The sequence below is a fragment of the Giraffa tippelskirchi genome, chromosome 7, assembly GCF_054371585.1.
Source record: "Giraffa tippelskirchi isolate mGirTip1 chromosome 7, T2T-mGirTip1v1.2.pri, whole genome shotgun sequence".
NCBI lineage: Eukaryota > Metazoa > Chordata > Mammalia > Artiodactyla > Giraffidae > Giraffa > Giraffa tippelskirchi.
The window spans coordinates 92021263-92033965 of NC_137281.1; the positions used below are offsets into that span (position 1 = coordinate 92021263).

At 44.6% G+C, this 12703-nt stretch overlaps 1 protein-coding gene across 1 annotated transcript in view; it reads right to left on the reverse strand.

The window, feature by feature from the left end:
* The window catches only part of RYR3 (ryanodine receptor 3), a 555495-nt gene that overhangs the window by 181314 nt on the left and 361478 nt on the right, over positions 1 to 12703 (reverse strand). Inside the window, exons 28-32 of the mRNA XM_081507033.1 lie at positions 8527 to 8735; positions 6753 to 6928; positions 5824 to 5860; positions 3875 to 4038; positions 756 to 921 (exon numbers count right to left, since the gene is read on the reverse strand). Of these exons, the coding sequence (XP_081363159.1) occupies positions 756 to 921; positions 3875 to 4038; positions 5824 to 5860; positions 6753 to 6928; positions 8527 to 8735 (752 nt within the window). The remainder of the gene's footprint in view (positions 1 to 755; positions 922 to 3874; positions 4039 to 5823; positions 5861 to 6752; positions 6929 to 8526; positions 8736 to 12703) is intronic.

The window sequence follows — 12703 nt, forward strand, 5'->3', positions numbered from 1 at the left end:
ATGGTTGGCTAGGTTTCTTTCTGAACCATTTCTTCAAGTTTTCCTGTACTAACACTTACTGCAAAACTTCCAAACGAAGATATAATTTGTGGCATTTCCCAAGCTTACTTGGCCATCAAAGGTGAAAAATCTGACTTAAAGCAGATTAGCTTTCTTGTGGTTAATGACAGGTAAACCTACATGTATATAGTTGATAGTTTCCCCAAGGAGTTCTGTCAGTTTATAGTCAGTGAAAGAGGGAGATACATTATTTACGTAAATGCAGTTTTTTAAGGACCCTGAAAAGAAGCCACAGTGAATGAGAATAACCTTTTTTGCAAAGGGAATACTCCCTGGCAAAGTAATCAGTTTTTATAGGTCTATATTTTGGGCACAGAAGTTTCTTAAAGTGAGGAGTATCTCTGTTGACCTTTTAGACTTTGCATCTTATATAGTGTAGGTATTGTGAAAGTTGTACAGGAAATACTGATGGAATTAACGAATAGCCTTTCAGAGCCCACCACCACAGAAATGCCTTCTTATCTTCTAGAAAGATGACCAGCATTTCTAATCAACCAATAAATAATATCGTTCCCTCTCTGAACAAAATGAGGTCACTTTGTTCTTGTTTGTTCTCCTAGATGGCTTTGGACCACATGGGTACATCAACTCCATGAGTTGTGGTGAAGATGCCAACCACACAGAAGACTGAGGAGCAGAGCCCTGAGCACCCAGGCCTGGGATGCCACTGTCATGGTCCCCAAAGCCACTCCTACCTGGTAGCAGGTGCCAAGTTCCCTCCCGTTAGCTGAAAAGGACAACATGCCCATCGCCAGATCCACGAGGCAGCCGATCTCCAGGTCCACGTTGCTGCGACTTGCTCTTTGGGATGTAGCCACGATGTCCCCACCCCAGACCATGTAGCAATTGCTGCGTTTCACGCTAGGAGCCAAAGAGAGCAAAAGACAAAGAATAACCTGGACTGGGGCAGTGGGGCAGTTTGCAGTCAAGACTCAGGACTGAAACGCCCCCAAAGCCTCTAGTGAAGCTTTCCAATCAGCCCCCAATCATTCTTTTTCTTAAGTGAATTCACTGAGTTGAGGAATGTGGCAATCTATCTGTTTCAAACAGCAGAGGGTTCAGGTAATCTGTTTCCTGACTCACTGTCAATTCACATCTCTGAAACAGGTGACAGGGACCACAATATTAGAGGGGAGAACTAAAGGTGCACGTGGACTTAGAGAGAGGTTTGGTATAAGAGGTAGGAACAAACTGGTCTGTGTCCTGAGTCCCAGCCCAGGGCAAAAGGCCACTGGACACTTGAGATGCAGGCCCACGTTTCCTCGGATGGCAGGCCTGGGCCATGGAAGACTTGCAAAGTAGACAAAGTTAATCTCTGATGTCCTCTCGCCTCCTGACCTGTACGACCTGCCCCCCCCAGCTGTCTGGAGTCCTGCCTTATGTACCCTCACCCTTCTACACCTATGCACTTGGGTACCTTTCTCAGCTAGCTGGTTACTAACCCCACGAAGAAAACTCCATCATAGGCATTTAGATGAAAATGCCAACTATAATAAGCAAAAGATTCTGAAGCCTCAAAACCCAGTCTCTTAATGGTAAGATTTCAACCACTGGATGGGCTCTGGAGAAGCAGTACGTGGGTTCCCAGAGCCCCTTTATGATGGCTGAGGGCAAGCCCAGCCCTGGTGTGTCCATCTGAGGGACCTGAGAACTTAAAGTGGCATCAAATGACTTGTCTCAGGCTAAAGAACTTCCCTGGTGGCTCAGATGGTAAAGAATCTGCCTACAATGCAGGAGACCTGGGTTCAATCCCTGGGTTGGGAAAATCCCCTGGAGGAGGGCATGGCAACCTACTCTGGTATCCTTGTCCCGAGAATCTCCATGGACAGAGGAGTCTGGCAGGCTCTAGTCCATGGGGTTACAAAGAGTGGGACACAACTGAGTGATTAAGCACACACAAAGGAGAAAGTGACTCTATATGGGACACTACGTCAGCCCTTTAAAACTTCCTAAGGTCGATCTGAATTTGCCTTGGAAAGCCAAGAGTTCGATTAGAATTCTTCCAGGTTCTTTCTGGGGTTCTTTCCCCAACAACCAGAAATCCCCTTTGTAAGCATGCCTTCACCTCCTCTGCCTGCCTCTTCTCTAGGGCACCAGTTGGGCTGGTTTCCCAGTGTAAATGCCCCCAGACAGAGCCAGTGCAAATTGCTCCTTTCAAGTGAGTTATAGCCATTGCTAGATTTTCATTAAGGTTAACCTGCAGCTGTGTTATTACTACTTTTCAGTGATTAGAGTACTAAGTACATTGATGACTACAGAATTCAGTTAATAATGTATGAAAGTCATGGGAGCGTGAAGTGCTACACTTTCGTCCTCTTTTAAAGGGCTCAAGTTTGAAATGCCCGAAAGCATCTGAAAGTCGATCCCGTGTTTATTTCTTATTATACAAGACAAAGAACCAAGAGTTATTGAGCACCTACTATTTACTGGGTCTTATTCTAGGTGCCAGTGTGTCACAGACTTTTCACAATGAATGTGGACTGAGGCTCAGATAAATAAAAGAACCAGTCTGGTGTGGCACAGCCAGAAAACTGGAGCAAGAGACCCAGCTGGGAGACGACCGTCTGGCTTTTTTGTTCTTTTGGCTGAAGAGTGAAGTCTGGACTGGACAAGTGCTTTCACACACTTTCCTTTGTAACAAAACCAGATGTTGCACTTGGTTATAGCATCTCCTCTGGGTCTCCTAACATGATGGACACTCAATAACAGTAATAAGGGTGATGTTTATTGAGTACTTGGGTCAAGGCACTGTTGTAGGCACTTATTTATGTTTTATCTCAATCTTCATAACACTCTGTTAGATTAGAACTATTATTCTCATTTTATAGATGAAGAGATTTAGACCCAGGCTGTTTAAGTAACAGGCCCAAAGTCACACCTCTAGAAAGTACTGGAACCCAGTTTAAAACGCGGGTAATTTGCTGCCAAACTCTGTCCTCCTAATTGCCCGCCATAATGGTCTCCCAGGGCACAGCAATCCCGCCTGACCTCGGCCCCGAGTCTTTGATGAGCAAGTAGCATCTAAACAGCATTGATTGCAAAACATCCTGACTTTTTAGGGATAAAGGTCAGAAAGAGGACCAACTTCTTACATTTCTATATAAGTCTGTATGGGCAAGGACTCTAGGAAATCTCACTGAGGTGGAAATAAAGTCTGCTGGCTCATCTCTGGGGCATTGCTGGGCAAAGATCTTTTTTCTGATGGCAGTTCTAGTGGACTGGTGGGAGGGTATGGGTATACCTAAGACATGTTTTTCTTTAAGATCCCTAATTTCTACTCAGCAGTAATTATTTCTGAATTCGTCATGTCTCTTTGATGGTCTTTATTCTTTCAGCCATTACCAACTTTTAGGATGGGGAGTTCTGAGTTGATCAGCTGCTGTGTGTGATGTGGCACATTTTTTCATTTCTTTGGAACTGATTTCCCTCAAGCACCTGAGGATTTTTTCTCCGGCTTGTTCTAATGTTGCAGAAATTGGGACTTGCCCAGAAATCACAGAGAAAAGACTTAGAGGGAGCTTAGACCTCTCAATCGTCCATCTGTATTCCCCGTTCCTGGGTCATGTTTTATATACGTAATGAAATTGCCCTTTATTCTGGCTGATAATAACTTCTCCCACCATAGTACCCTCTGCACCGCCCCACCCCAAGCTCATTCACTCAAGGATTTTAAGCCTGTGCTTTTTTTTTTCCTCTTTATAATAGAAGTTGGGATGTTTCCTTCTTTGAGTTGCGAGCAGAGAGAGGAAAAAGACTGCTGGATGAGGGAGGGAGGAACCTGAGGGCCAAACCTGCCCCTTGGAAATCCTCTTACCTTTCGTGGACTCGGCCTCTTTCGTCCCCCAGAGTAACAGTCACAGTACAGTTTTTATTCAGGTCAAACTTGTCACTGTACAAGTGATAATCCGGAGTCACCCATCCGACCCACACGCAGGAGGGGTCCTGTCCGGCAAAGACGCGGATTGCATAGTAGCACTGCTGGGGAGAGACCACAGATGGAGTGAGTGACCCCAGTTGGGGGGAATGGGCTCAAGAGGTAGACATGACACAGCAGCCCACTTGTCCCCTTCTCTTAGAAAGCACACTCTGTACTGGAGGTGTGCCACTGCTCTCTGGACTAGGGGCAGGGCTGATGAGAGAACTTGGCTTCCTTGATCTCCCACTTTCTGTTGCGCTTTAGCACCTAGACAATCAGTCACCTAATCTGTCACCCTCTGCCCAGAAGATGCTGCTGCTACAGAGATCAGGGGCAGCCACTCAATGGTCAGCATAGAACCCTCACCCTCTTCTGGTTACCCGGGCTGCTGAGGGGAGCTGGGCACTATCTTTGCCTTCAAAGAGAACAGTCGAGGTTCAGAGAACAAGGCCACTTGCCACTTCTGCAGGGAAATCCAGGGATATATTTTTTTAAGTCTCAAAAAGGATGCTACAAAAGCAAAAGCCCACATTGTGGCCCAATGTGCTTCATATGGTCATTAGGCTCAGTGACAGGCAGGGCTGAAAACGACAGCCATCCTTGGTAGGCACCGTAACAATTTGTGAAGTTTATCACTACGTTGTAATAGCAACTGAAGCACTGAGTTAAGTGACTGCTTCATCATTTTCTTTATGAAACTGAACACATTTATTCTAAATGAAGTCCTCATATTTGTTGTTATCCCCAATTTTTTTGATTGGAAGAGAAAAGAGTCAGCCAGACACAACCTGTGCTGGAATCTTGGCCCTGACAGCTATTAATCGTGTGACCTTAGACAAGTCATTTGTCTTCTGTGCCTTGGAGTGCAAGAGATTGTTCATCTCCCAGGTTGCAGTGGAAATTAAGGGGGAAGCTGATACAGTGTACTCAGTGCAGGGCTCTGCACGTAGCAAGTGTGTGACACGCCAAGACAAGAATTTTATGCCTGACAATTAACCTATGAATACCAGGTTGCAGGATAACTTTATAGAAGGGGTGACATGCATTTCTTACAAAGAGTTTTTTGTTGTTTTTTTTTTTTGGTCAGATGCTAAAGAAAGATGTGTTGTTGTTGTTTAGTTGCTAAGTCGTGTCTGGTTCTTTGCAACCCCGTGTTATGTAGCCCACCAGGCTCCTCTGTCCATGGGATTTCCTAGGCAAGAATACTGGAGTGAGTTGCCATTTCCTTCTCCAGGGGATCTTCCTGACCCAGGGATCAGATCTGGCATCTCCTGCAATGGGAGGCAGATTCTTTACCACTGAACCACCAGGAAGGCTTAAAAGGAAGAAAGAAATTAGGAAGCATTGCTTTCTGACCACTGTTTATAGAAAAAGAACCAAAAGCAGCCTCCATCTTCTGGGCTGGCTCCCTGCTCCTTTTTCTCATTTGACTGCTTTCAACATCATTCCTGGCACTGCTCAGAGAAATGGGGGAGTTGATCCACAGAAGTTTACATAAAAGAGCAAACAAAAGGATTAAATTAACAGCCTCCCTTCCCTCCTCAACTGACATTCCTTTCAATCAGAAAAGCAGTGCTGGGTCCCTGGTGGCAAATAGGCACCAAGTACACAATGATGCCCAATTAGATGCTCTAGGTAGAGTTCTGTTTTGCACTGAATAACTGTTTTTCTTTCCCCCACTTGAGAGATGCCATAGATATGTTCTGGAAGCATTAAGATGGATATTAAAAGGCAGAGTAATTGGCAATTAAAGAGGATCTCTAGACAGATCTTTGCTGTAAGGGGCATATTACCAGGCATGGCAAAGAATCAAATAATTAAAACCATAATTGAGCACATTTACTTACTGTTGTTGTGTGAGAGAGTATTTCTTGCATCTGTTTCCTGGGGGGAAGATAATCCATGTTTTAGTTCTTCAGCTCTATAAAGAAGCCCACAAGTCTGACAGGCAATTGATCTACCTTTAATGATGAAGACAAGTTTAGAAAGCTGGATATTTTCCATCTATGAGTGACCCCAACTGATCTTGGAACTTTTTCATCTGCAACCTGCTACCAGCAGGCAGGACTGTGCCTTCCAACTCTTGTCTCTCAGCCCAGATGTAAGCTAGGGCAAGGAGGGGAGGCAGGGAAGATGGTAATAATATAGGCAGGGATACCCTGGGATACATTATCCTGTTCTCTCCAACAGCTTTGCTTGTTTAAGGCTTGGTAGGTAGTAAAACTCTTGAGGAAAACTGCACCAGCCACACATCAGCGATTAAAAATAGACATGAAAGGGAAGAAAGATAGCAAGGAATATATTCCTTTTCAGGCAGAAGGAAGTCACATCATTCATGAGTCACACAGCTATGGGGTTGGACACTGGCCATAGTTATGCAAAGAAAGCAGTATTTGCCTACAGAAGCTTCTGATTTCACACAATGGCAATAACAATTGTAGCTTCTCATGCACTTACATTCTTTTCTACTCCAAAACATAGCAATCATAGGTTGCAAGGAGGCTAGGGACTCAGAGAGCTTGAGAAGAGCAGAAACGTGTCCACTGGATGTGACATAGTTAAGCTTGATTGGCCCCATAGTTATACATTGTGTGCATACACACACATGCATGGGCACACACACGTGCGTGCACACATCCTATTTCTTTCCTGACTGAAAGCAGAGGGAACCCTACAGACCGGGCTCCAGTTGTGCCATGGTGCGGTGAGAAGCAGAGAGTCAACTTTGCAGCAGACACGCTGAGCACCTCTGAGAGCTGGAGCCCACCCCCCTCACCTTTTCTGGAAAGCATCACTGTCCAGACAGGGGCTGTGACTGAAGGAGGAGTGGCACTCGACGGGCATGCTCAGGCGGCAGTAGATCATGGTGGCATTGCTGCTCTGGGTGCCGAATGTCTTGTGGGTCACCTTGAGGCACGGAGGGGTATCCATGGTGCCGTCGATCCTCATGACCTGGAAATGCCACCATCCTCACCTGACACAGCCTGACTCCCGCCCACCCTCTCTGCCCTCACTGACTACCTATGTAAGGCTTCTTGCAGCCTGCAAAGGTTGTTGTGAGTGGTAACCCAACCATTACACTTATCCTAACGTGGACCCTGCCCAATAAAATACCATAGACCCACCTCTGGCCAGGGAGATTAGGGATTTGAAAACATGACTGCTGGGTTTTCTGCAAGGTCAGGGGTGCCAGGCAGCAGGGGTGTTGCAGTGTGCTTGCTGATGCTGACCTTGTAGGAAGGTGACGAGTGGCTAAAGAAGAAACTTTGCATAAGTTTCCCATATCAGTGGGCATGAGAATATCTAAGAGAGAAGGCGCCAGAAAGCCCAAGACTCCAGAAGTGACATTAGAGTTTCTTCAGAGGGCCCTGTCTCCCACCCGGTGGATTTCCCGCCTTTACCACAGTTGCAGCCTGAGTCACAGAGAGGCTCCCGACAAAGGAGGAAATTCCCAGCTCCGGGGCGTGAGCGCTTGGAAGAGTGCGGTGGAGGAGGAACGATCACAACTGGATGTCTGAAGTGTATGTGTGGGGGTGGGATGGGGAGCAGAGGAAATGAGCAGACTTACAATGATGATTTTGTTATGAAATGAGCACGTCTCCCTGCATTCTAGAGCACAGTTCCCATCCTGCGGTCCATGAACATGCTTACCTAGGTTTGTGGGGTCTGCATATTTTTCTAAGTGGAGGGTCTCTAGAGCCCATCAGTTTGTCAAAGGGGCTCATGACTTCCAAAAAGTTTATGAGGCAGCTTTCTAAAGTAACTATCAGGTAGAAATCGGAAAAATTCAACTCTCTACTATTTAAGGGTTTGGGTGAAAGGGGAGGATGAAGAGTTGATGCTTGCTGAATTCAGATTGGGAGGCGAGCGAAGGAGACTTTACACTCTGGTGGAACCGAGCCTTTGAATCTAACGCTTCAGTGGAGCTGATCTGTCTGACATCTCATCAGCTCCCATCTCACCCTGACACCATGAAAAAATTGTGGTATGTGTGGGCGACGCAGAGCAAGATGTAGAACCAGAACCCAAATCAGGATCCTTACAATCCTTGGCTTCTCTGCCTCTCTGCTCCCTGCACAAGGTATAAGCACCATAATCAACTACTGCACCTCCACCTAAAAAGCTGGAGCTGGTTCTGCAGGAATTAAACACAGCCTAAAAGACATTAACTCCTGAGCAGAGGAGAACAATGTCCAGGACATACCATCTTAAGTGCAGGTATTGAACTATTTTAGGAAAATGACATTTAAGGACTCTGGATACTGTTTTGCTCTAATACTACTATAGCAACATATGGAGAAAATGTAGTGGCTCAAAGATTTGGGGATATGGATCTGCAAGGTGGTTGGTTACCCCTTGGAAGATGCCGCTCAGCTGCCACAACTAATGTGCCTGTAATGACAGCTCTGAAGTCCAGCAAGGAGGTGACTGGGGACAGCCAGGGCGGGGACTTAGGCAAGCACCAGCTGTGACAGAAGCATCAGTGGGAGCTCAGTGCCTGGGTCCCCCTGCCCTGCCAGGGCCCCCCACGATGTTTACATGTAGCATACCTCTATCTGTGGATGTTCCTTGGGCACGTTGACAAATGTTGGGAGGCGTTTGCTGAACCACATGGCCACGTCACGATTCATGTTGACAGCGAAAGGTTCAAAGCCCTCTTGGAGGCCACACATGGTATAAAACTTGAAGGTGCTGGCATCCATCCCGAGATTCATGCGGCCGATCTGAGACAGCCCCAGAGAGCAGATGGGCACAAAGCCTGCAGAGTGGTGAGAGAGCTCGGTCAGCCTGCAGGACTGTCCCAGGAGGCTGGGAGGAAGCAGAACCCTTGCTTCCTTCACAGCTTTGAGTCCCAGTAGAAAAGATAGGACAGCATCCTTTTATTTCTTCCCAGCCCATATACTCAACAACAGGAGGCCATGTGGAGTTGATGGCTGCCCCTGGTATATGGGAAAGACAAGTGAGTCTGGTTCAAAATGATTGGCAGAAAAAACAATCATCCAGCCAAGAAGTAAATAAATGTCATCTGGAAAAGTAAAACCAATATGAGAAAAAGTGAAATTCTTTATTTATGTCTTAGTTAAAACTGATATTACTTGTGTGCTAAGTAACTTCAGTCATGCCCGACTCTCTGTGACCCCATGGAGTCTTTGTGAACCCATGTAGCCCACCAGGCTCCTCTGCTCATGGGATTCTCCAGGCAAGAATACTCGAGTGGGTTGCCATGCCCTCCTGCAGGGGATCTTCCCAATCCAGGGATTGAATCCGCATCTCTTATGTCTCCTGCATTGGCAGGCAAGTTCTTTATCACTAGCACCAATTAGGCCCTGGGTAATTTTATGTTATTTATCTCTGGAGATATACTTTCTTTTAAATTGAGTTATAGTTGATTTACAATATTATATTAGTCTCAGGTATACAACATAGTGAATCAATATTTAAATAGATTGTATTCCATTTGAAGTTATTACAAAACAATGGCTATATTTCCCTGTGCTGTACAATATATTCTTGTTGTTTATCTCTTTGATACATAGTAGTTTGTGTCTCTTAATCTCATACCCCTATCTTGCTCCTTCCCTCTACCTGTTTATCACCAGTTTGTTCTCTGTATCTGTGAGTCTCTTTCTGCTTTGTTATATATATTCAGTTGTTTTATTTTTTAATTTCACATATAAGTGATAACATACAGCTTTTGCCTTTGTCAGACTTATTTCACTAAACATAATACTCTCTGGATCCACCCATGGTGCTGCAAATAGCAGAATTTCATTCTCTTTTATGGATAACTAATATTTGTGTGTGTGTGTATGTGTGTGGATACAGATATATACATACATATGTATATACATATACAGACACATCATCTTTTAATCATTCATCTGTTTATAGGCACTTAGATTGCTTCCATATCTTAAACCCTGGGTAATTTTAAATTTCACCCCAAATAAAACAATGCAAGAAGCCCAAAGAATGACATGATGTAAACTGCCAAATCTCTCTAGGTCCCAGCATTTTCTCCGGTGAAATGAGAGGTATAATGGCTCTTGTCATTTGAGAGTATGCTAAGAAGTTTTGGATGCTAGCACTATGACTGCTTGTTTACAAAATACATCTTACAATCCCCATCCTCCCTGTCTACTGTTACAGTCCTCTCCTAAGTAGGAAAGTGAGATTTTCAAGCAGGAGCTGTAGAAAACTGTTCACTCCTACAGTTCCTGTCTCTCCAAGCTCTTTTCTGTGTCCTCATCATATTAAAGAAAGCATTGCCATGCAGAACAGACCCAAAGCAGAAGTTCAGATCACTTAGTGTTCTTGATTGTGGGCTATTTATGAATCATAATTGTGGACCAACAAATCAGCAGAGTTGGGAAAGCACTAATTATCCCAGACCTGGGAAGACATGAGGCAGGCAGTCGGAGGGCAGCTGAGGCTGCAGACTGCTCAGAAAAGGAGGAAGGGCTCAGAGGCTGGAGGCTAAACCAGGGCTTGGAGCCCCCCATAAGGAAAACCGTGTCACTCCTAAGGAAGGAGTGTTTATGTGAGGGACATTTAAAGGTCAATTTTGGGAGAATTTATATTCAACAGTAAGTCACTCTTAGAGACCAAGGCCAAAATTCACTCGTCCTAAAGTCAGTGTGTATATACTGTTACCTAAATCACAAAGTTTCTATGTAGGTCACATAAATGAAAGATAAATCCCTCCCAAGCTGAGTTGGTTGTTTTCAGAAACTATGAACTTATTTAGGATACTCTGTGATACTGTTTAATACTATTTCTAAGTAAGAGAGCTACAATGAAATCCTAGCAATGAAGGTGATGTCTGTATAAAGAGCCTCCACCCAGGACCACTGGTGGTGGTCTCATCCCTTGGGAAGGTGGATGGTCTGGTCGATCAGATTCATGGACCTTCCTGAGCATTGTTATGCTTCTGAGACTATGCTTCATAGCCTTTGAGACTATGATAGATGAGACTACCCCCTTCTACAGACAGAGATTTGTATAAGTAAGGAAGCTTTGAAGGTATGACTCTAGTATGGAATAAGGACTACTTGTTGGCACAATTTTGGGGTGCCTACTGGGATAGAGGGCTCTGCTTTATGCTGTAAGATGTGAATGAAGGAAAAGAAATCATCCTGGTTGCCAGGGGCTTAGAGAAATGAGGATGACCAGTGGAATGTGGGAGAGTGAAAGGTGTGTGGTAAGATATCCCCACTTGCAAGACAGTACTTTTGTTTCCAACCTGGACAGGTACCACTAGAGTAGCTTTAATTGGAAGACCTGATTTTGAAGCATTCCATCGCTGATGTGAGCAGAGACATGAAATCTTAATAAAGTCTCTTGGAAGTGGAGAAAAAGGAACTCTCTGACACTGTTGGTGGGGAATGTAAGTTGGTGCAGCTACTATGGAGAACAGTATGGAGGTTTCTCAAAAAACTAAAACACACATGATCCAGCAATCCCAATCCCAGGCATATATCTGGACAAAATTATAATTTAAAAAGATTTTTGTGCCCCTATACTCAAAGCAGCACTATTTACAATAGCCAAGACTTGGAAGCAACCTAAATGTCCATTGACAAATGAATGGATAAAGAAGACGCACAACATATATACAATGGAATGCTGCTGCTGCTGCTGCTAAGTTGCGTCAGTCGTGTCCAACTCTGTGCGACCCCATAGACGGCAGCCCACCAGGCTCCCCCATCCCTGGGATTCTCCAGGCAAGAGTACTGGAGTGGGTTGCCATTTCCTTCTCCAGTGCATGAAAGTGAAAAGTGAAAGTGGAGTCGCTCAGTTGTGTCCGACTCAGTGACCCCATGGACTGCAGCCCGCCGGGCTCCTCCGTCCATGGGATTTTCCAGGCAAGAGTACTGGAGTGGGGTGCCATTGACTTCTCCACAATGGAATGCTACTCAGCCATAAAAAGGACGAAATACTGCCATTTGCAGCAACATGGATGGGCCTAGAGATGATCATACTGAGTGAAGGAAGTCAGAGAAAGGCAAATACCATAGGATATAACATATATGGAATTTAAAATATGACATAAATAAACTTATCTATGAAACAGAAACAGATTCATAGGCATACAGAACAGACTGTTGTTGCCAAGGGAGAGGTGGGGTGAGGAGGGATGTTTGAAGTTTGGGGTTAGCGAATGCAAACCATTATATACAGAATGGATAGACAACAAGGTCCTACTGTATAGCACAGGGAACTATATTTGATAATCCTGTTATAAATAATAATGGAAAATAATATAAAAAATGCATATATACACACATATAGTATGTATATGTGTGTGTGTGTGTATATATACATATATATAAAACTGAACCACTTTGCTGTACAAGAGAAATTAACACAATATTGTAAATCAAGTGTACTTCAATCAAATCAATAAAAAAAGAACGCCACACTTTCCCTTTCTTCTGCAATAACTTGAATGATAGGATAAGTAAGCAGCAGACTCAAAACATGAGGACTTCTGAATAACTTCAGGTCACATCAGTGACTTTCTAATTATAGACACCCTGACAATGTAAGATGCACGCAGAAAGGAAAAAAGGTCATATTTGCACAATGCTCTTTTTCTAAGGAACTTGGGCTCCTCATTGTTCCTAAGACATCAGCAGAGGGGACAGTACTTTGCTCTCCCTCGGAGTCACAGACCAGCTACCAGTCAGTGGGCAAGAGAAGGGGGGAAGGTTAGAGAGGGTGAAT